Below are 22,425 nucleotides of genomic sequence, written 5' to 3'. Positions count from 1 at the left end.
TTGTATATCAAATATTTGCATTGATCTGAGAAAAAATATGAAGACCTATGTGCTTTTGCAAACATTTTCAAAATAATTAGAAGGTGCTTAACTATCATATCCCATTGGAATTCAAAAACTTCTTTCAATAAACCTAAATATGCAATTTAAAATAATAATTAGACTACATACCATTTTCAGAAAATTTAAAACTGAAAAAGGCAAAACAAATTTTGTTTCCCCAAGCCTGTTCCTCATTACAACACCACTTATTTGCAGACTCCAATAAGGTGTTTAAAATGTGATCTGAGCACTATCCCGAGTGTACTTATTCAAGTAATTCCTCACTTAATTTCATGTAACAAACGAGTTACATATAGTTGACTCCTCTCCCCTTTCCTTTTTAGTGTTTGAAACTGTAATTTTTATTTTGAATAGTATCCCATTTTCCCTGACAACTTCATGCTGAAAAAGACATTTTTCTGAAGGCTTCTTGCATTTAAGAAACTATATTTACTCAGTACCTTTATATTCCAACAGAAACTCTTACTGAAATCTCAGTTTTGTAAACTTTTTTTAACGTATCAGAAGAGTGGAAAACCAGCAGTCATATCCCAGGGTACAGTGAAGTCCTTTCCCAAGAGACATTTAACAAGCTTATTCATTTTGCTGTGCTTTTAATTTTTTCTTTTTTTAAGTAAACGGAAATAATGTAATCTGGTTAAATCATATTGTATCTATAAGTACGGATTGACCTTTCGATGTAACTTTATAAATGACTGAGAAGGCTTGGCCAAAGAGACAAAATGTCTGGCATCTTTAAAATATGCTGGAGCCTACTTACCTCCACAAGGTTCAGAATAATATGCTGCCAGCCAACCATGTCCAGCTGGATTGTGGCAGCACATTCTAAATGACACATGACTTAGGTCATCAATAAGTAAGTAAATCAGTCAGCTTGTGACTATGATCATAGAAGTTAGTTTCCTTCTCTCCCTCAAAATCTGCAAACTTTCTCTCCTGTTTCACCTCCCATTTAGAAACAGAATTATCATAATATGAGAAATACAGTTGCTTGCTGCAGATGTTCAGATTTAGGCTGACATGCAGTATTAGATTCTCACATGTAAGGAGGTGATGATTCAGACAGTTTCTACTGATACTTATAATAATCTCAATTATGTGTGCTATTTCATGAGTGAGCTCCAGACTGCATCATTTACCCTCTTAAGTGCTTTCTTTGATGGTTGAAGATGGCGGAGCAAGAGATGTCAAAACAGGGACTGCCTTCCTACTTGCAGGTCAGGTTGAGAAGAGAAAGAGTTCCTTAGTACTTCCTACTCTTCTTCTCAGGATTATTTCCCACAGTTGGAACGTGGCTCAAAGTGGTCAGTGTCTGACAGGTTCCCCAGGCAGGCATAAAACATAAGCTTTGTAAGTAAAACTACTTTCCAGATGCCAGCTTAGTTCTCCAAGAGCAGAGCACTATTTCTGCATTTGGGTTAGCTCTTGCCCTGCTGTGTGAATACTGAAGAAGCTTTCCATGCTTACTTCCCACTCCAACTGTATCCACACAAGATTATTATGGATTAAGACCTTTACATGTGCAGCAGAACAACTTCCAGGTGTCATGTTGACAGGGCTTTTAGTACTGGCACCCACAGGATACACTCTAGATAGTGCCTCATTGCTGCAGTGAGAGAGAAGCCAAAAGGAATGATCAGTCCTTTACTCAGAACATCTGGGTATGACGTCTGCAATATTTTAGATAGGTGGGTTTGCTGGACACGTTATACCCTGGACATTGATTCAATACAAGCACATGATTTGCTTGTTTCTGTGAAGAGTTTTACAGCAGACAACAGCAAATTATTTTCTTTGTTATTTGAATATAATGGTCAGAAAGTAAGAGCAATGATTAGTGCTTGTTTTTTTTCTTTTCTTACTCCAGATCAAATTTGTCATTCTCTTTCCTTGTTATTTCTGGTAAAGATGCATTGTATGTGTTTCTTTAGATTTTTCTGTGGAAGCCCTGATGACTCAGAAGCTTCTGCTGCTACAGCTGTTTTAAAACCTGAAATTATTTAAGTAAATGTACTTAAATGTACTTCATTATTTCAGAGACTGGTTCAAAGCCTATTAAAGCTTCCTTTTCAGCTCTGAATTGGATGGTATTTTGGTCATGAGTTTCATTTTGAGGGGAGAAGAAATTTAGTTCTGACTAACCACTCAGTCGTCTTTAGAACATCTCCAAGAAGCATGGAAAAGTGCAAGATTCTGTATCTGCCATTTCCTGAACTCCAAAGACACTGAGAGGACCACTTCTATTCTCTCACTTTTCAGCTCCCATCCAGTTCTCAGAATGCAGCCTTCTGTTAGACTAGTTTGTGGCCAAGGTGACCACATCTTCCCAAACCTTGTCTCCTCAGCAGGATTAATTTAGTGCCTGGAACCACAGCACTCTATGGGACAGTGCTTGGTCATTTACCATCATGCACCCTGCATGAATTTTAATCCAGAAGGAAAAATGTGAGGCCACAGGAAGACACAGGCCAGCTTTTAAAACAAAAGTGAGCTTGCAGTCTGACAAAGACACAGATGGAGTTCACAACCTCCAGTAGCATCCATAAACTGGAGAATGGCCAATTCCTCATGTTGTCCCAGGAGGGCATGCTCTGAGATGTATTCTCTGGTTATCTGGTGAGGCAGACAGGACTTACAGTGTCTCTGCCTACAAATGAATCTTGGGAAGCACACACAGTCTGAAAAACTACTGTTTTCACCTGTTTATTCTGAATATATGCTTGTATCCAGCCCTTAAAAGAATCAATAATGAAAAGTTTATAAATCTGAACAGGTTCAGTAATGGGAATAGCAATATATTTCCTTCTGCGTGATGAAGGGATAAAACTACTACTGCTCTGTGTCTAGATGAGGGAGATTATTTGTATTTCTGGTTCTATTTCGGGGTCTTCTGAGCAGCTCTGCTGTACAGGGAAGGTGGCCCTAATCAATGCTGATGTGACTTGATCGAGGTCACTTGCTTCTTGGCTAGTCCTGAGGCCTCTTTTATTTAGAAGCATAGGCATAGCTCCTGGATATAATGTCAGCTCTGACTCAAAGATGCTGCTAGGATCAGCAATGACATTATCCTAATCATACTGAGACAAAAAAGTCTGATGCAAACCCAAGTCTAAAGAACAGCTCCAAATGATTCTATTATTGAAATACTGAATCAGCAATAGCAACAGTGATAAACATATGGAGGCAAAGTGTATGGTAGACAAATGACAAAGACACATTACATAGTCTAAAAGCACTTGCCAACTAAAAATAGGCCTAGACACTGCATTTAGATCTCTTTGGGCTGACTGTGGCATTCATGTGGGATAATACTATCTTCAGATGCCTCCAAATTACATCCATATAAGTTCTCTTTCTTTATGGAAACTGTTTGTAAATTCAGTTGGGTCTACCCAAGCACACAAATTATGGCAGAGCTGGAACGTAATACTGCAGAGAAGAATGATCCCCAAAATGCCTCGCAGTGCTCAATGACACCCATGAACTGTGGGGGGAAAAAAGGAACCAGCAACCCTCAATCCACAAAGAAAGGATGAAACAGATGTGGGGCTGTGATCCAAAGTACAGTAAAAATCTGGGTAACACCTTCTTTCATGGAGAAGGAAAGCTGTGGTAAGGAACAAAACAGGGGACACTGCTTTACAAGTAAAGATCTCTGGCTAGTCTTGATTCACCTTTACTAATTCTACGCTCAATACAAACCACTTGCACTATAAAATGAAATGTGATGCCTCTGTATTTGGTGTTGTCATGTAAATTTGCTTTAGTTTTATATTTGATAGTGTTAGAATAAAGATTCTTGAAATCTCTCTCTCTACAGACTTGACAGACAGCCCCCTAAGTGCTGTGCCTTTTATAGCGTAACATAATTGACAACCCTTAGGTAGCTGGCGTATGCAGCCTACGAAATGAAGTGTGCTCGTTACACATTTGAAGAAAAGTAGGTGCAATGAAATAGTTGTTGTTATTATTAGCCTTTTAAAATAGAATTTATGTGTTTGCATTAAAGAAAGCATGACTTCTGGATACATCAGCCTCAAGTCTTTCAATAGTGAAGAAGATCAATGCAAAACAATTTCTGTGTCAAAAAGCACACACATGTCATAAAATATCTGGAAATTACTTAACTGGAACAGAGATAAAATACTGCTGAATTGTCTGCATTTTTAACATACATTTTGGTTTTTTTCAAACACATACTGATCAGCTTCTGAGACACAAAGCTTTCTGTCAAGCCACTCTTCTCCGGTGCTCTCCCTAGCCAAAAACTCCAAGTTTTTGTTCAACACTGGACCTGGGTGTTCCTAAAATTCCCTGGATCTAAACAAAATCCAGAAAGTGCTCCTGGTAGGCTCTGAGAAATGCTCTTGGCATGCAGATACTGTAAGATCCCCAGATTCTGTCACCCAGTCAGCCCCTGGATGAGCACTGATGATTGCCGTCCCTTCCAGCACATGCGCCCCAGAACTTCAGCCAAGGTACTTACAGCTTTAGGAAGAAAGGTGCATGGGAAAGAGAACAGAAAACGCTTTATAAGAATAATTTCAGAACTACAAAACAAATCTGCTCTTTTAGTTCTGTTTAGGGAAAATGTAAAAATTTGGGCATCTCTTTAAAAATGGATTTGGATTAGGGTATCCTGCAAAGTTTTAACTCTCCTACAACTATTTGCTTTGTCTTCTGACACATGGAATTCCCCCATCTCTGCTGCAGGTTAGCTTGTTCTGTTGCAAGGTAGCAGATCCTGCCACATTCTTCATCAAGTTCTGACCTCTTCTCCTGCGTGTGTTTCTGTCATAGCTAAGCCTAAGATACAGTCTTCAGCTCATTACCAGCTAGGAAGACTTTCTCTCTGTATATCTGCCCTGTCTTTATACCTCATCACATTCTACAACCAACTCATCAGGGGAAAAGGTGGGGCAGATACCGATCTCTTCTCTGTGGTGACCAGTGACAAGATCAGAGGGAATGACCTCAGGTTGTGCCAGGGGAGAATTAGGCTGGATATTAGGAAAATATTCTTCACCCAGAGGGTGGCTGGGCACTGGAACAGGCTCCACAGGGAAGTGGTCACAGCACCAGCCTGACAGAGTTCAAGAAGCATTTGGACAATACTCTCAGACACAGGGTGTTACTCTTGGGGATGGTCCAGCGCAGGACCAGGAGATGGACTTGATGATCCTGATGGGTCCATTCCAAATCAACATAGTCATCCTGTACTGGTAGAGTGAAGCCATAGGGCTCAACAGACTTTTGGGCTGAGCCAGATCCATGCCATCTTTCCAACTGCATTTCTAAGGCAGTGACCTGGAGAGCCAAACATCTCCATCACTGCCACTGGCGTACCTGTTCCTCCAGCAACTGGCTTTCACACTTCCCACACCAGTAATCTGAACTCATGCTATCTACAAAGCCCACCTCTGAATACAAAAGAACACCCCATACCTCACTTCAGGACAGTCTGCATGCAGGCTGGTAATACAAGCAATCAGCAACTCGACTGAAAGTCAGCCTTAGGTTTGTGCTTAAAAATTTGCATGTGCTACAGATGTGCCCCTCAGGCACATCCTTTTCCTTATGTCAGACCATCCTCAAAGACAGCACTCCAAAGCTTTGAATCATCCCAAATTATATGCTTACCCCTCATTATCTAAGTCTAAAACCAAAAGCAGGTAATGTGCTGCAGGCAACAGTCCCCAGTTCTGTGGTTGCACAGAGCACGATCAGCAGGTTATACGAGGATATGGGTAATCAGGCTCACAATTGAAACAGGCCCCCAGAGTTGAACATAGCCCAGCTGAGCTCAAAAAGGACATCCCTGCCACATAAGTGACTAAAGTTCCTCAGAGGGCTTAGCGAAGCATTGGGGTAGTTTGCATAGATTAGGTAAGCATCTACAGTCTGTCAACTAAACACAGAGACAGAAAGAGAAGCCCCTTGGAGTTAATCTTGGGATAAGTAGATTAAACATGGTTTTCTTGCATTTTCCTCCACCCCTGTCTCAACAAATTTTGACAGAGGGAAGGGGTGCAGGTGGTTGAGCATGTAAATAACCTCTGCTCATTCTTATCCTACCTTCATTTGTGCTAAAAACTGATTTTGAACTGGCAAACCCAGACTCCCTTCCATTCAAGCAGAAGTGGCAATCTTTGCATTAGAAGGAATCTTTCTGTAACATGCTAGCCACGCCTACCACAGAAGCATATTTTCTTCAAAGCACCCCAAGTAATAACTACATGCACTCCTGATCAGTCTAGAAACTGGTCACTCAGGGATGTACAAATGTCTTCCAGGAGCAAGCAAGCACAGGTAAACTCCTTGGCAGCAGCAGGATGGCTGGGAAATATACCTGAAATTTGTGCAAAAATCTTCCACCTTGAAGGGACAGCCATCAATTTCTAAGGGCTGACAGCTCTAACGATCCAAGAGAAACACAATGTAGCCCTTAATTGCTGGACTTCACATCCACCAAGGTCTCCATTCAGCAATATGCAAGAACAGTTCTGTAACCTCCAGTTGAAACCATGGGCTGGATGAGCCCCAATGTCTTTGAAATCATGCTCCAGAATGCAAAAGCATTTAGGATGTTTTCACAGTGAGCATAGAAGTAGATAAATGTAGGAAATCAAGGAAGTTGTATTTACATTAACTAGTTCCCAAGTACAAGTGGGTGATATTTTATAGGTGGCCTGCTACTCAAGCTTAACTGATGATTAATTATATGTGGGGAATAAAAACCGTTCACTCCAGCGGCACTTTGTTTCTGTAGAGCTGACAGGGGTGAGAGGTAACAATTGCTCTGCACTGTGAGGACTGAAGAGCTCTTCTGCTGCTGAACAAAGCCAAGCAGCGGCGCGACAGATGGCAGATGAGATTCACCATGGGCCTTGAAGAGGCCATACCCATCACAGGCATTCTCCACCCCTTCAGCTCTGCTGGCTGCTCCAGAAGGTGGGTCAGTGGGACTGTGACCCTAAACCAGCCCCCTTTTTCTCTTTTGGAGAAACAGCTGGTAACTAAATGCCATCCCAACACACTCTGTGAATGCAAGCATGGCTGCAGTTCCCAGTGCTTGGCCAGGTATGCACAGGAGAGACACTTCACTGCTCTCCTTCACTGCAGTGTTCATGGCAATCATTTGCACATATCCATGTCATTAAAACTGCTGATGTTGTAATTTTTACAGCTGGCAACTGCAAGAATAAATGCAACTTTCCAGGCAGCTTCCCCTCAACCTCCCTGCATGGATGATTTCCTTTGGCCATGGCCAGTTTTCTTATAACCTCTTTTATAACTCAGAGAGGAAATTATACGTACATGCATGGGGGGAAGCAAGGGCCACCCATTAAAAACTTAACGGAAAAATAAGCCTGGAAAAGCAGAGATTCATTTCCAGAATTTCCTCTCAAATAGTAACTCCTCTTAAAAACAAGGTCTCAATAAGTCTAAAGAAAAACTTCTTAAAATTCAGTTTTTAATTAATTTCCACTTTTCCTGTGATAGAAGAAACTACTGACAAAATCCAATCACCTGTAAGGGTATATCCTATGTAACTCAGAGAAATTATGAACACTTTCAAGCTCCCAAGGTTCAGCGTCCAGATTAAGAGCACCTTGGGAGAAGACAGGACTGATACCAGCCTCACCTCAGCAAGAGATGACTGCTGTGTCTCTAATAGAAACCTGTCCCCCAGAGAACGGCAGTGGAGCTGGTGAAAGGTCTGGACCTCAAGTCCTATGAGAGGCAGCTGAGAGGGCTGGGGTTGTTTAGCCTGGAGAGGAAGAGGCTCAGGGGTGACCTTATCACTCTCACAAGTGCCAGAAAGCAGGCTGTAGCCAGGTGGGGAACAGGCTCTTCTCCCAGGCATCCAGTGACAGGACAAGAGGACATGAACTTAAGCTGCACCAGGGGAGGTTTGCACTGGACATTAGGAAGAATTTCTTCACAGAAGGGGTGATTAGACATTGAGACGGGCTGCCCAGGATGGTTTTGGAGCCACTGTCCCCGGAGGTGTTTAAGGAAAGCCTGGCTGTGGCACTCAGTGCCATGGCCTAGCTGACCTGGCGGTGATCGCCACAGGCTGGACTCGATGGTCTCAGAGGTCTTTTCCAACACAGCTGATTATGCGATCCCCTGATTTTTCCCACGGGAAAAAAACCCCCAAACAAACCAGTGCTAGGGTGAAATCTGCTTTTTGCTACAAATCTCCCGAGCAGTGCAGTTGCACCAGACAGGCTCCAGATCCCAGCGCTGAGTACTCAAACACGAGCCCTGCTTTCAGCGCTGTCCTCCGAGGGTGGGAGATCGCGCCGGGGGTCTCCTGCTGACCTGGTGGCCACCGTGGCCGTAACTCCAGGTATAACCACGGCTTTCCCGACGGGGCCGGATTTCGGGAATGCCGCGGCGCTGCCAGCGCCAACCGCGCCAGCCCCGAGCCGCGCAGCCGCAGCGCGCAGGCGCGGCCCTGGCCCCGCCCCGGCCCCGCCTGCCAATGGGAGGGCGCAGCGCCGCAAGCATGGCGGCGGCCGTGGGGCGCGTGCTGCGGCTGAGCCGGCGGTGGGGCGCGGGGCCGCGCGCGCAGGTGAGAGCCGGGCGGGCCGCGGCGGGCCGGGGGTTCGCGTCCCGCCGGGGGTTCGCGTCCCGCCGGGAATGAAGTGCCCCTAAGGGGGGACACTGCCTGGAAGGCCCCGGTGTAGTGCTGCCCCTGCTCCTGCTCCTGGGCCGGAGGGGCTGAGGCAGCGCTGCGTGGACAGTGTCCAGGGCTGGCGCCGCGTTCAAGTCCCCCTTCCGTGAGCTGCTATGGTTTCCCTTGATGTGAAGCAGAAGCTTAGTTAAGCTGAGAATTAACAGAACGGTGTATTGAGCAAAGCCAGTGCGCAAGATGGCAGGATTTAGGATGATAATTTTGAATAATAAACTAAAACACAAGCAGTTTCACCTCAGCGTGAGGAAGAGCTTCTTTAAACGGAGGTTGTCAGGGGCTGGATGGAGTCTCCCTCCCGGGAGACATTCTAACCCACCTGGATGTGTTCCTGTGCCACCTGCCCTAGGTGACCTTGCCTTGCAGGGGGTTGGACTGGATCATCTCCGGAGGTCTCTTCCAACCCTGACAGTGCTGTGATTCTGAGTGTTGTTCTGTCAGCAGGTGAGGAGATCATGAGCCATAGAATCACAGAAAGATTTGGGTTGGAAAGGACCTTAAAGACCATCTAGTTCCAACCCCCTGCCATGGGGTGTCCCACTAGACCAGCTTGCTCAGGACAAGTCTTTAAATACTTGCAGTGGAGAGAGAAATGTTCTCTCCAAGTAAGGTAACTTTTGATTAGAGAGAATAATTTTGTTTTGGGAGGTAGGGGTGTTCAGCTGATTGCCATTTAATTAAAAAGCTCAGCTGCTGTCAGTATTGTTTGTGCTGGGGTATTTGATACACCTGTATATATATTTAATCAGTGACCAGCAGGTGAATAAAAAGGTCTGCTGGTAACACTTTCAAGTTACAAAGTAATTTGGTATAATAAGGAATGAAGAGCTGTTCGTGACTGAACTAAACCAAACCATGAGGTAATAGAAGAAAGATGCAGTAAGGAAATGAAAGGTAATACCGGAAGGAGCAATTTGAGCTGTTTATATTGGTTACATCTAGATTAACTTTACCCATTAGGGATAAAGACCTGGTGCCCATGTGGGTAGTTCTTTATGCAGCAGTCAGCAATACATGCACTTCAGCTGTGCAAGGAATGACAAAGAGAATGAGGCTGAAAATACTCTAATACTCGATTTCATTCTCGGTTGGAATAGTTTGTGTTGCTTTGGTTATCTTGTGTCAAAGGTATGACTAGAACAGTAACTCGGTTTTCCTGGCTAGACACATCGAGTTTTAGCTGAAAATGATTGGTATTGTAAATGAGGGAATGTTCTCAAAGGAGGAGTCACTGAGGAGGGTAGGGCTGGAAGGGGCCTTGTGGGATGATTTGTCTACTCCTCTCACCCCCAGAGATGGGATCAGTGCCTAAGCCTGTAGCTATATATATAAATTGTCTAGCTGTCTGTGAACCAAAGGGTATGAAGGGAACTAATGGGAGACAGGCCCAGAAACCTTAGAGACTCTTCTCTCTATCTATGTAGAACTGTTTGGTGAGAATGTTCAGGATGGTAAGCATTTGTGTGAATACAAAAAGCAAGGTGAGAAACTTGGAAGAAAATTCCACTGAGTACCATTAAAAACAAGATACTGGCATGTCTGAACTGCAGATTGCTGGAAACCAGGCAAGTGCTCTGGGAAAATTATCACTACCTGCTTGTCCTGTGCTTGTGCCTCTGATATAGGCTGCTACTGAGGACAGGGTAATAGGTTGATGTATCCATGTTCTGACCTCCTGTAACAATTTCTTACATCAAACACTTACCTGTCCTGACTGTTCAAAAACTTTTTTATGATGCTTGTCCTAAAAATCCCTTGCAGTAATTTAGTTCATTACTTCTTCTCTGTCTTAGTGGGGGAAAATTTTTAATTTCCTAAAGTTTCTTGCATTGAGAGAAGAAATGGGAGAGAAACGTTGTAATTCCAGTTCCCTTGACTTGACTGAGCATTGCATTGACTGAGCAATAGTTTCCTATTCTTCCAATGAGCAAGTGGCATAGATTTAGTGCAATTTATAAAGAAAAAAGGATCTAGCTTGGTTACTATCAGTCACTGTGATGTGATTGAATAGCTATTCTCAGCTGAAGTGTTCAGAATCCCATACATGCTATTTAATTTGATTTGGTTGAGTACTTTATCTAAATCACTGTGGATGTTATATGTACTGATATCAGAAAGAAATGATAGTACTTTGGTGACAGTCTTTCAGAACTACATACTTGAAATGGAAGAGAAGCCTTTTTTGTAGTTGTTAACTAAGCTACAATTGAAAAGCCTGATAGTACTTGAAAACTTGTGTCTAAAAATAACCAGATCTGAATTCTGTTCCCTGTTACAGACATGTGACTTTTGCCATGTATTGATATATTTAGAGCTGTCTTTTATTTCCCCACTGTACAGCAAAACCTAATGTGTAGATTTAGTCAAACATGCACAGAAAGTAGGTTTTCTGCATGGGTGAGATACAATTCTATGGTTGCTTGTCAAGGCACTTAATTTTGAGAAAAAGTTTCTTCTGATTAAATACTTTGTGAAATCAGGTACATAAAATAACATAAAATCACTTATACATATTTGCTGACATCTTGTGATACTTTCTGGTGTGTTTTGCAAAATGCTTCTGAAACATAAATCTGATACTGTTTCACATAATTAGTTTGTAGGCCAACAGAAATCTAAGATTATACCAAAGTTGCTTTAAGTAAATCAAAACACATTTTTGTGAAACATCACACTAAAAATCCAAAACTCACTTATTGAGCAAAAAGCAGTTATTTAGAAACTGGGATGGCTTTAAGCATTTATATTCTGTATAATTGCTATGTAAAAATGTTTTTTTCTTGTGCAACAAGTGGTCAGAGGACTCTCTTGCATGTCTACTGGGTTCAGTAGCAGCAGCTGTGCCAGTAACTGGAATATCGGACGCTGGATGGCTTTACTCCTGTGTGCTGATGTGGTTATACAGCTCCAGTTCTGCATCTCTTAGTGAAGTCCAATCCCAGAGATAACTTTTCAGTATAAACTTGTTTGTGCACTGTGTGGTTTTGGGAAAGGAGGTGGTTGAAGTCTGCCAGCTTAGAGCATGGAAAAATCATGAAAATGGTGCAACAGTGTGTGTGCCATGTCATTTAGTGTTGTCTTCTGTCTCTAACTGTCTTGTAAAATGGACAACTTTTAGGCTTGAATTTAAATCTCCTGGCTCCAATTCACCTTTCCTCCCATTCCAAAAGTAGAGGAAACTTGATTTCTCTGTTAGTTGGTTTGATTTATATCCATATAATTCAATTGAAGCAAAATGAACAGGATAAGTAAATAGACAGTCCTAGTTACTTCTCTTCTTGGAAAAAAATAGGCCAGAGAAGTTGAAGTTGTCTGAAAAATGCTAATTTTTTTTCTAAGGCAAATTTAACATAAGCTGATTTTCTAAAAGTTTATGGTCTCCCTGTAAAATCAGGATTTGCCAAACAGTTTAATTCTAGGTGCTCAGAAAGGAGTTGGGAAGGAAGGGTTAATGACAATGAGTTGTGTCCAGAAGTAAAGACTTTCCCTTCTCCCAGGTTCTGGTGGAAGAGCATAATATTATTTCATGAGTACTTTTAATAAGCATTACTATTATTTAAAAAATGGTGAGGCTGCTGTCTGCAGTAATGCTTTATGAAATGTGTGAGAAGTGAATGCAAACCTCTGTGGTTTCCTCTACAAAGTAGAGGAGCATGCTTTCTTGTTTGACTGAAACGCTAGAGGCATTTAGCCATGCTTTGCAGTTTCTGCTTGTGCCACCCATGAAATAGTGCTCTTATCCCAGAAGAGGTACCCAATACAATAGATATTAATTTGCATAAGAGGCTGTTTTCTAATTATGAACAGTTTGTGTGTCCAGGGACTTTTGATTAGTGACGAATTGAAACTAGGGAAGAATATGAATAGCTTGAGGGAAGAAGGACAAAAATGAGAAAATTACAATAGAAATTGACAGGAATAAGATGAAAGCAATCTTTTTAAAGTATTCTGTTTAAAGCATACCAGAGAGAAAGCTATTTTGGGCCAAGTAATAAGGAATCATATGTTCATTAACAAGAATTACAAATAATTAGTTACTATTAAGACAAGTAAGACAGAAGATGAATTGAATTCTTTCCTGAGGAGTGACTAGGAGAGAAGAACAGGGAATACGTGGAGTTACCTCTGCTTTCTTCAGTGCTTTATAAGGAAATCACTAGAGTCCTGCCTGTGGAAAATGTGTACATTTAAAATTTTGATTATTTTTCTTTTAATTCTGTATATGTGAATGCAACCTCGCAGGAAACATGAATATTAAAAAGAAAAGAAAAAGGAAGGGGCAAACCAGGATTAGCGTTGCATGCGAGATGGATAAACTGTGGAGAAAATGAAGCAGCAACAGGCTCTTCAGCACCAAATTCTGCCTGGGACCTGTTTTTAAATCTTTTCTGGCAGAGGCATATGTTACTTTCCTGAGGTGCATACCTTGAGAGGCCAATCTTCATCTGTCAGGTAAAAGCACAGAGGGTCAGTCCTTTCTGACTCATGTGACCTTATTCAGGGCTTCCTTTACCTTCTATATTGAACCTGATTGAATTCATAGGACTTACCTTGCAGCCCAGGCATGGGCTATATACAGGTTTAAGGCTGTGTATTGTAGTCTTTACTTCAAATTGATATTTCAAGTTTGGTTGTTAGGTTTTGTATATTGAAGACTGAGGCATGGATGGGTAAATTGTTCACGAATAGCTTTACATATGTGCAGCAAATTAAATGAGTTGGATCAGTCCATCCTGGATTGCCAGATGTCCAAAATACCAACCAGTCTCTGTGAAACTACAAAGCAAAGCTGTGTTTCATTTCCTGTTAATGTAGGACTTCACCATGTAATGCAGAACACCAGAAGCTTCTTGTCACAGGAGAAGTTCTTGTAAGCTAACTGGCTTTGCTAACAGAAGATGCAGGTTTGATCTGCTTTTGTGTTTGCCTTGCAAATATATTTATGTAATCTTGTTTTGATGAGACATGTTTGTATTGTTGTGGTTATAACTGGGTTTTGAGATTACTGTTGTATTTGTGTTAGTTGCAGGAAGGTAGCAAGTGTTTTATTTTATTAGCTGAACTCAGAAGGGTGAAATCCATCAAAATGCTCAGCATGTCTAAATTGTGCTCTGAGGAAGACAATTCTCATCACTTGGAGAACATTGAATAATTTCAAATACTACCTTTGTTCTGTTCCTTGTAATCAGAGCCCTAAGTAGTTCACATTGCTGCATGTGTTTGATTCTTAATGTTTTGCTAAAGGTAGACTGAGGCTGCAGCTCTCAGAGCAGCAGGGGCAATTTGATAATTAATAAGTGAAGGTAAAGAAAGGACTCCCTCTCTACTTTCTTCCTTCCAGTTGTGTGTTTCAGTCACCTCCTTGTTCCAGCTTTGGCAATTTTCAGAGTGATCTCTGAACTGCTCAGACTTACTAGCTTGGCTGAGAATTGCCCACTTGTTGGGACGAAGCAGTAGTGTTCTGCCACGTGTAGGTAGCTGACTTGGCTTGCAGAGGAGTCCTGTGCCAGAGCTGGCACAGGGTGAGCAAAGGGAGTGGAGGAAATGATGCTGGCAGGGGTGGTCTGTGAGATGGGCTCTCTGCCTTGGGAAGCTGCACTCTCTGCTCAGAAAGCCACACCATGGCATGTTGAAGGGACAGGGGTAAAATCTTTCGGGATACTATCTGATGAGCAAAACTTGGCATTTTTCTGAATCAGAAGTGATTCTCTTTCTGCCTTTGCTTTTCTGTCTCACATCACTTTCTTTTTTGTGATTCCCTCCCTCCCCCCACCCACAGAAGACCACACAAATAATCAGTTCTCATTCAGTTTGTAGAATAATTAAGCTGCAGAAAACTTTAATACTAATGTTGGAGAGCCAAAATAGTGCATAATATTGGCACTAGGCCAGAATTGAGACATTGCAGCTCTGTCAGTGAAGCTCTGGTTCGTCTGGCAGAGAGCTTCATTGAAATTAGTCATCTTAACTACTGATTATCTTGATAGAAGTAAGACCAAACTGTATCCTGCAAAGATCAGAAGGTAAAACTGCCCCTTGAGTTATGACCTGAGCTGGTACAGTGCTCAGTAGTATTTGCTGCTGGACTCCCCTACTAGTTTTCTAATTGGTCTACTTGAGACAGTGAAGTAGCTTAAGAACTGTGAACAAGGGGGGAGCACTTCACTTGGCCTTTCCAGTGCCTTTAGCAATATTTGGTCAGTGCCTTCTGAAAAGCCACTCAGGAGCTGCCCCAATATTCTTATCATACTTTGTTGCAGGATGCTCTTAGGTGAAGGCAAAACCTTCTTATTTGCTGATGGATTTTGGTTTTCTTTTATGATGGTATCTGTTGATCAGTGCTGTCCTTTACTTTTGCTGGATGTTCCTGACATAGGATATACTGTTTCTTACCTTAAAAAATCTGCTAAGTTAATTGTAATGTGTGAAAATGTGTAGCTTTTAGAATGTGCTTATCTGTTCATGGACATTGAACCATTAGACAAAAATAGTTTAATGAGTAATATTGCTTTTCCTAACTGATTACTGTAATGTGTTGAATCTTGTTATACATATGAATAGCTTGCTATACTATTCATTTATTCATTTTATTTAGAGGTCACTATACCAGAAATGTAAAATAAATAACTCACTTCTTTTGTTCTGTTTTTTTTCTTTTTCTTCTGTTAGACGTTAAGGCTGATCTGTACCAGTACAGCAGTGGAGAGGAAAAATGTGGGAGCCTCAGGACCTGAAAAGTACACAGAGGCATTTATTAAAAAACAGATTGAAGAGTTCAACCTAGGAAAGAGACATTTAGCCAACATGATGGGAGAAGATCCAGAAACTTTTACCCAAGAGGATATTGATGTAAGTACAGTTGCTCTGTTGGAGAAGTAATTTACTGTAGAGTTTCAGATATTGAAAGCACTTTACTTCAGCATGAGCCCCTCAGCTCTCTGTGAATTTTAATCAAACTGTCAGAATAAGGAAGAATGCTACTATACATTGCAAACACTGCAACTGTGCCTGTGAATAGATTCTACCTCTGCTACCATGTGAGGTCAGACATCACAGTATAGAGCTCTATACTATATCTTGCTAAAGCACAGTGGGTTCTTTTAAAAGTACTAATGGATAATCCCTTTGATCTGGGGTTATAAGAGGCACTGTAAAGGTTTATGTAGCATTTCAAAACGTTTACTCACAATTTGACCTGCTGTGCATATGTAGGGTTTTCTTGTGTAATACCGTGGTTGCTAGTATTGTATATTAAATTTTATAGGATTTTTTATAAACAACACACTGCTTTAGCTTGAGGATTTTAATGCAGGTGTAAATATAAGCTCATATCAGTATCTACAAACATACTGTTTTATTTTCATTCCCTCTTGTGACTGGCAGATGGGTGGCCTCCTCTTTCTCACTGTCATTTAGGCTCACGTAAAGATAAGCTCACTTTCACTCAGAAAAATGTTTTGTTGCGTGGATTTTTCTTTTTCTTTTTTTTTTTTTTAATGTCTCACCTGGCCTTCACTTCTGTCATTTCTGTCTTACTTTATCGCACATCAGAGGTAGGAAGGAGAAATGTCATTTGGTGACATTCACTCTTAGGTGAAGCTGCATGAAATCTCATGGCTGAAGTTTTCTTTGCACAGCAGCAACACTACTGCTATAGCCAAGGCAGCCCAGTGTGCCAGCAGGGCCCTTAGGATAGAGGTAGTGATGTGATAAGTGCAAAGCAAGAGGTGTCCATGGTTTGGTTTTTTCAGGGCAAGGAGACTTGTTTGTTGCCTCTCTCAGTGGCAAAATTCTGTCTGCATTGCTGTGTCCATTTGAGAGGTCTTGGCAGTGTGCTTATGCCAAGAAAGAATCTGTAGGTTGTGATACAGGCTGATTTCAAACACATTTGACAGGCTTCAAAACTAGGTTCTGAAAATAAGCAGCAAGGTAAAGAGATACAGAGTAACGGCCTGTTGAGAAAAAGGCTGAAATGAGACTTGAGTTTTATCAGGTATCAGAAAATCCATAAAGGCAGCTTGAGTTCAGGTCTCAAATCCATAGGAAATCAAGCTTTGTGAGTATAAAGCTATGCACTGATACTGCGTCTGCTTTCATTCAGAGACGCGGGTATCACTCTGCCCTACCACAAACAAATGCCAGTGCAGAGACCCTGCCAGTCTCAATGCAGAGTGGGTAAGGTCGACAGTAAAAGTATTCATTAGGTCAGCAGTAATAGCAGGCTGTTTCTTTACATTGGCTGTTTTATTTCTCTGCAAACAATAAATTTTCCTTTTCATGTATTTTTTCAGATGTTCCTTTCCTTACCTGTAATGACCTCTATTTTTTTGAGTTACTCTCTTATAGAGTAAACATGCACCAATCTACCACTGGAATACCTCCCATGTTAATACAGTACAATGATGATGCTGATAGCTCAGTTTGCCTGAAAGGTTAATGGTGGGAGAATGCATTAATCTGTAGTCTGGCTTCCTTCCTTCCTTGATAGGGTCTAGGGGGAAGGCTTCTAGAAAGCAAGACTGCAAGAAATGCAAAATGACCATATCTACGTAGTGGTTTCTTCTTTATGAATCCACAGCACTGTGATCGTTTGCACAACATTAACTACGCTCCACCATTAGTAAAAGCAGATTCATTCTGGAAATTAGCTTTTCCAAATGCAGTGCAGGTGACAAGTGTGGGACTGCTTTGCAGACTGTTTCTGAAAAGATGGAGAAGTGGAGCCAAAAGAGTAGTGTTTTGTTTGGTGATACCAAGTATCTGCTGTGGTACATGTTTGATTTCTTCATATTCCATCAGGTGTTGGGAAATAGTTAGAGTGTGTAATAGTGTCTGCTATGCATAATTAAATTTCTGTTATAAAAATATAAAAGCTCCTTAAGCACTGGCAGGAGAATTACCAAGCTTTACATTTTGAACAGCAGTAATTCTTTCTGATGAGTGCTTATATACCTCCATGTCTTCTGCTGTTAATCAGTCTTTGCAGTGTATTTCAAAAGTAGACATCCTAGGATTCTGTCCTTCACTGGAGTTTTAGGTAGAGTTTAATAAAAGCTAAACCTTGTGAAGTTTTAAAACAGGAAAATAAGTTGACTTACTTGCTAATCCTCGGATGTTGTGGAAGCAGAATTGCCTCTTACTGATGCTTTTATTTAGGAATGAAAAGTTAAGCTGTGCATTACAACAGTATTTCTGGAGGAGAAAAAAAAATCCAGCAAATTGATATATAACTCTGCACAAGTCTACCAATTGCTTTTTAATTGGTATTACAGACCTCACTCTGAAGCTAGGATGTTTTATTCTCCTATGTGTGAATATGTGCTATGAAGTTTTTCTAATTGATTTGCTTTGCCCATTCCATTTGATGTATCATTTTTCACAATATTTCATAATTTGTGCTCATTTCTAATGAACAGAGTCGTTAGGACAGGCATGTCTAAGTACAACTGACAGCTAACATTAGGTGCCAGATGCAGTTTATAAAGCTATGTAGAACTGCAGAGAACAGTTTAAATAAATTAGCACCTGTACATTAGTCTCACTTGCTGGTAATTTATAAGCGAATCAGTAGAGATGACATTTAGGTAAGTCATTGATCAAGTTAACAGCTGCATACCCACTGCCCAGCTGGGATATCTAATTAATAGAGATTGCAGTCCTGACCTAGTGCTTTCCCCCGTTTGAGTCCGTAATCCTTTTATTTTGTGATTTAACTTTCAACTTATGGTTGTAGTAAACAGCCCACAGTCATTTTCCACTGTCAGTTCTGTGATATTCCACTTTAAAGCCCAGAAATCTAAGTAAGATTAATACAAGAAGAGCATCTTAAGCTTCATGACCTATTTATATGCCAGTATTTTTATTATTCATTTTTATGCAGTCACTGAATACTCTCGCAGATATTAACTTATCATAGAGAAATACTCTTTCCCTGTAGGAGTTAGTAAAACTCAAAAGCTAAAGATCTGCGTTCATTTTTGCCTGTTGTCTGTCTTATGACCTAATAGATTGTTGTCAAGCAGATGGAATAATTTGAATATAAAATATATGTTTTCCTCTACTAGCATGTATACTGTTGTAAAAGTACCAGTAAGATTGTTAACTGTGAAAATGTTAAATGTTGAAAAACTTAATTCCTCATAAAGTATAGTTTCTTTCAAAAAATTAGGACTTCTTTCATGAAAATTTGCTTATATTCAGTTGCTTTTAAAGGTGACTCGGCACATCTCATTTCTAAATAATGTTCAAATTTTAGCAACACAGGGTGTTAGAAATGAGTGAATATTGGCAAATGTGAAATGTCAGAAATGTTATTCAGAACAAAATGTATTTCTGCACTGCTTGTTGTTTGCAAGAAGAGTGTCTTGTCCAGTATTGTCCTTACAAGAAATAATGGATTTTGGATTTTTTTAAATAGTGGATTCTTGAATGCTTTTTTTCAACTATTTTTAATTTTTTACCCCAGTGGAAGCAAACTCTTCATCAATATTTTTTTACTTCTGCATCAGAGCTGATGACTGCTGTATTTTTTTTTTTACTCTTTCTAATACTGTTCTGTATTTTGAAAAAATGAAATGAAGATAGAAATAAAGACCGTTTCTTTCAACAGATTTTTTTGGTTTTGTTTTCTCCGCAAGCTCATGACAAGACATTAATTTTCATTTTGAAAATGATTGCATAGTATAAAAATTGTGTAATGTTAAAAGAAGGGTGGGGGTTTTCATATAATGCTAGTGGATTGTTTTTCTTGTTTTGTCTTTTTTTCAAGTGATAAAGTGGTATGTTACTTTGAACTTGAAACTTCTTTCTGTACAAGTTAGAATTCAGCTTTAGATGAACAGCTTTTGGGGTGGTTTCAATAAATTTTAGTAGTTAATTGTTAGAGGAAGGTTTTGTTTTGCAATATAGACTTAGTTGTGCCTCTGATTTTTTTTTAAAAAATCTTTGTTTTGTTCTTAACCTTTGCTGTCTTGTAAAATAAAAAAGAAAAATCAGACTTAACATTTTGTGTCCCATTTTTGTTTCATTCATTCCTGGGTTTATCCCAAATATTCTGGATTTTGGATGCTGAAAACTGTTAGAGAATACTGCTAGTGTGGTTAGAAGGAAAACAGCTGTTCCAGAAAACATCTCGGTCTGAGAAGTGATGAAGTACAGTGACTAAATGATGTGATTCAAGAGGCACAGTTTAAGAAGGGAAGAGGCTCTCATGTGATCAAGTTGAGGAGTAGAAGCTGAAACAGCTTTTGCTCAGGTGTTTCATTAAAATGTTATGGCATAAAGTGTCACTTCTCACTTCAGTGTTTTGATGATTAAAATTTCGTATATATTTAAAAAGGAATGAGCTGGATTCTTGCACCCTCTGCCAAAAAGGGTGCTGCTGCAAAGCAGCCCCAGGGTAGAGGTGGTGTTTGTTTGGGGTTTTTTAATTTCTTTTTTTCTTGCTTCTTTCCTTTTTTTTATAAAATACCTTTCCTCACTGGATATTACTTAGATAACTGTCTTTGCACATGTTTTGAGCAGTGGGAATTAGTGGAATGTTTTGTGTTTGAACTTCAATAAAAATGTGGAAAGACACTTGGGCAAGATCAATTTAAGAACTGAACTGTTGTGGCCTCTTGTCCCAGTATGACTCAGTCAACTCTATTTGAATTAAAATACTGAATTCTTAGTTTCTCAAGACATTAGGAGGAAAAAAAGCAAAAGAAAGAGTGACTTCTACTGACTGAGCTGAATGTGTTTGATTCAGAGTTAGTCTCTGACATGTGAGAAAGTGAGCAAACAAAACTTCTTGGCTTGTAGGGAGGTAGGAAGGGAAGGAGGATCAGATGTCAAGATGTGCAACATCCACAGGGAAGAGGAAAGGTGAGGGTGTGGCAGGTACACTGAATTTGCACAACATACCACATGCAGTGCTGGACAGATTAATGAATTGGTTTGCATGTTTGAAGGACAGATAGATTTTTTGGGTTTCTCTGGTTTAGGGCTTGTTTGGGGCTTTTTTTGATTTGGTTTGGGGTTTTTTTTTTGTTTTTTTGTTTGGGGTTTTCTTGGGGTTTTTTTGGGGTTTTCTGTTCTGTTTTGTTGGTTTGGTTTGTTTTTTTTTTCTAATAGGGATGGAAGGTTGTTCTTATTATTCCAACTGGCTTGAATTCAAACTTGGAGCTGCAAGTGAAAGACATTTTGGTCCTGTGACCAGGATATTCACTCTCAAGTGAGGAGTAACAGGGTTTCTTTTAGTTTGCTACAGGAAAGTTAGGTTTATCAATTCTTCAGGTTAAGAAATGTCAGATGTAAACTACCTTGTTACTAGCATGTGTTCATTGTGATCTGCTGTTATTTAAGATGTAACTATTGGGTATTTTCTTTTTCTCTGTGTGGATCAACAGTGAAATTTAAAAACAAAGACTTTCAAATCCTTAAAAGACCTTACTAAATTTTTTTAGTAACTCACAGCAGAAGCAGGCTGTACCCATTTCACCTTTTTCAAGTAATTTATGTTATTATTTTTGGAAACACCATTGCATTAACAGGTAACAGGATTTTTAATAGTGATTCTGCTGAAAATAATTATGGATGTTTTGTTTCTCAAAAACTGTGGTTTAATTCTAAAGACAATGGCAATAGTGTGATTTACCAAAAAAGAATGTGAAATAACAGCCCAGAACCTGTGGGGTCTAGAATGGGGTGAATGTATCTTATATAGCTGACACAATGACATTGAGAAAGTAGTTCATACTTAGCTCGACAGTTTCTTTAATCTGGAGTTCAAATCCAAATAAGCACTAGAAGGAGGATATGGGCCAGGACCCTTGAGCTGAAAACCACTTCTGGAATGGGAAACTATAGTTAAATCTGAAAAGTTTCTTTGGAACTTTACTGCTAGCATTTACACCTTGATTATAAAGTTTTAAGAGGGAAATTCACCTGCTTTTTCTGTTCAGCAAAATGTGGAATGTGCATTTAGTTCTCTGTGGAATTTTGGTTTGAGACCTGGAGATTCCTGAAAGGAAACCTGTGTTCCATATCTGAAGACATTTTAAAAAGATTTCAGGAAAATAATTTCATGGTTATGTGCTTCAGCTGCAGTTTGGATTGACTAATTCCAATGTAATTCCTCAGATTGATCCACCATCTTTTCATATTGCTAGTACAGGGCTTTTAAAAAATATTTCCTTTTTACAAAAATGAAACATTTGCATAGACAAAATCAGCTTCTGTAGATGAAGTTCCCAAGAGGCAGTCTGACTTGCTATGTAGTTGGAAAAGTACAGCCTGAGGACACAGCTATGTAAAATTAAGAAGAAACTTCTGAATAAAGTTGAACTGCAGTCTGTTGCATTCCAGGATAGTTCATCGTTGATTACATTTCCATAAAAAGAGAAAATTCAGGAAGACTATTTCTTTGCATTTTGGAACAACAAAATAATAAGCTTATAAAATGAACCATTCTTCTTTGGTTAGTTATTGTGTGGAGATCTGAGTGTAGATGCTAAGATTTCTTAATACAGGATGGGTTTGTGCTGTAGTGTGAAAGACGTGAGTATACACTTGGCAATAAAATAAACTTTCTAAGAAGTAGAAGGTCTCAGATGGCAGCTACTTTCTTCATTGTAAATGTTAAATTTTTATATTTGGCATTTATTAAGGTGTCACAGTTA

General features: G+C 40.1%; 1 protein-coding gene across 1 annotated transcript in view; it reads left to right on the top strand.

The window, feature by feature from the left end:
• The first annotated feature begins 8,548 nt into the window (after positions 1 to 8,548).
• The window catches only part of MRPS9 (mitochondrial ribosomal protein S9), a 34,270-nt gene continuing 20,393 nt past the window's right edge, over positions 8,549 to 22,425 (top strand). The window contains exons 1-2 of the mRNA XM_085054105.1: positions 8,549 to 8,644; positions 15,434 to 15,613. Coding sequence (XP_084910231.1) covers positions 8,555 to 8,644; positions 15,434 to 15,613 — 270 coding nt within the window. The 5' untranslated portion in view covers positions 8,549 to 8,554. The remainder of the gene's footprint in view (positions 8,645 to 15,433; positions 15,614 to 22,425) is intronic.

Source organism: Lichenostomus cassidix, chromosome 1, assembly GCF_008360975.1.
Source record: "Lichenostomus cassidix isolate B80296 chromosome 1, HeHo_3.0, whole genome shotgun sequence".
Taxonomy (NCBI): domain Eukaryota; kingdom Metazoa; phylum Chordata; class Aves; order Passeriformes; family Meliphagidae; genus Lichenostomus; species Lichenostomus cassidix.
Note: the sequence above shows the minus strand (reverse complement) of the source record. Positions and strands in the feature narration are given on the sequence as shown.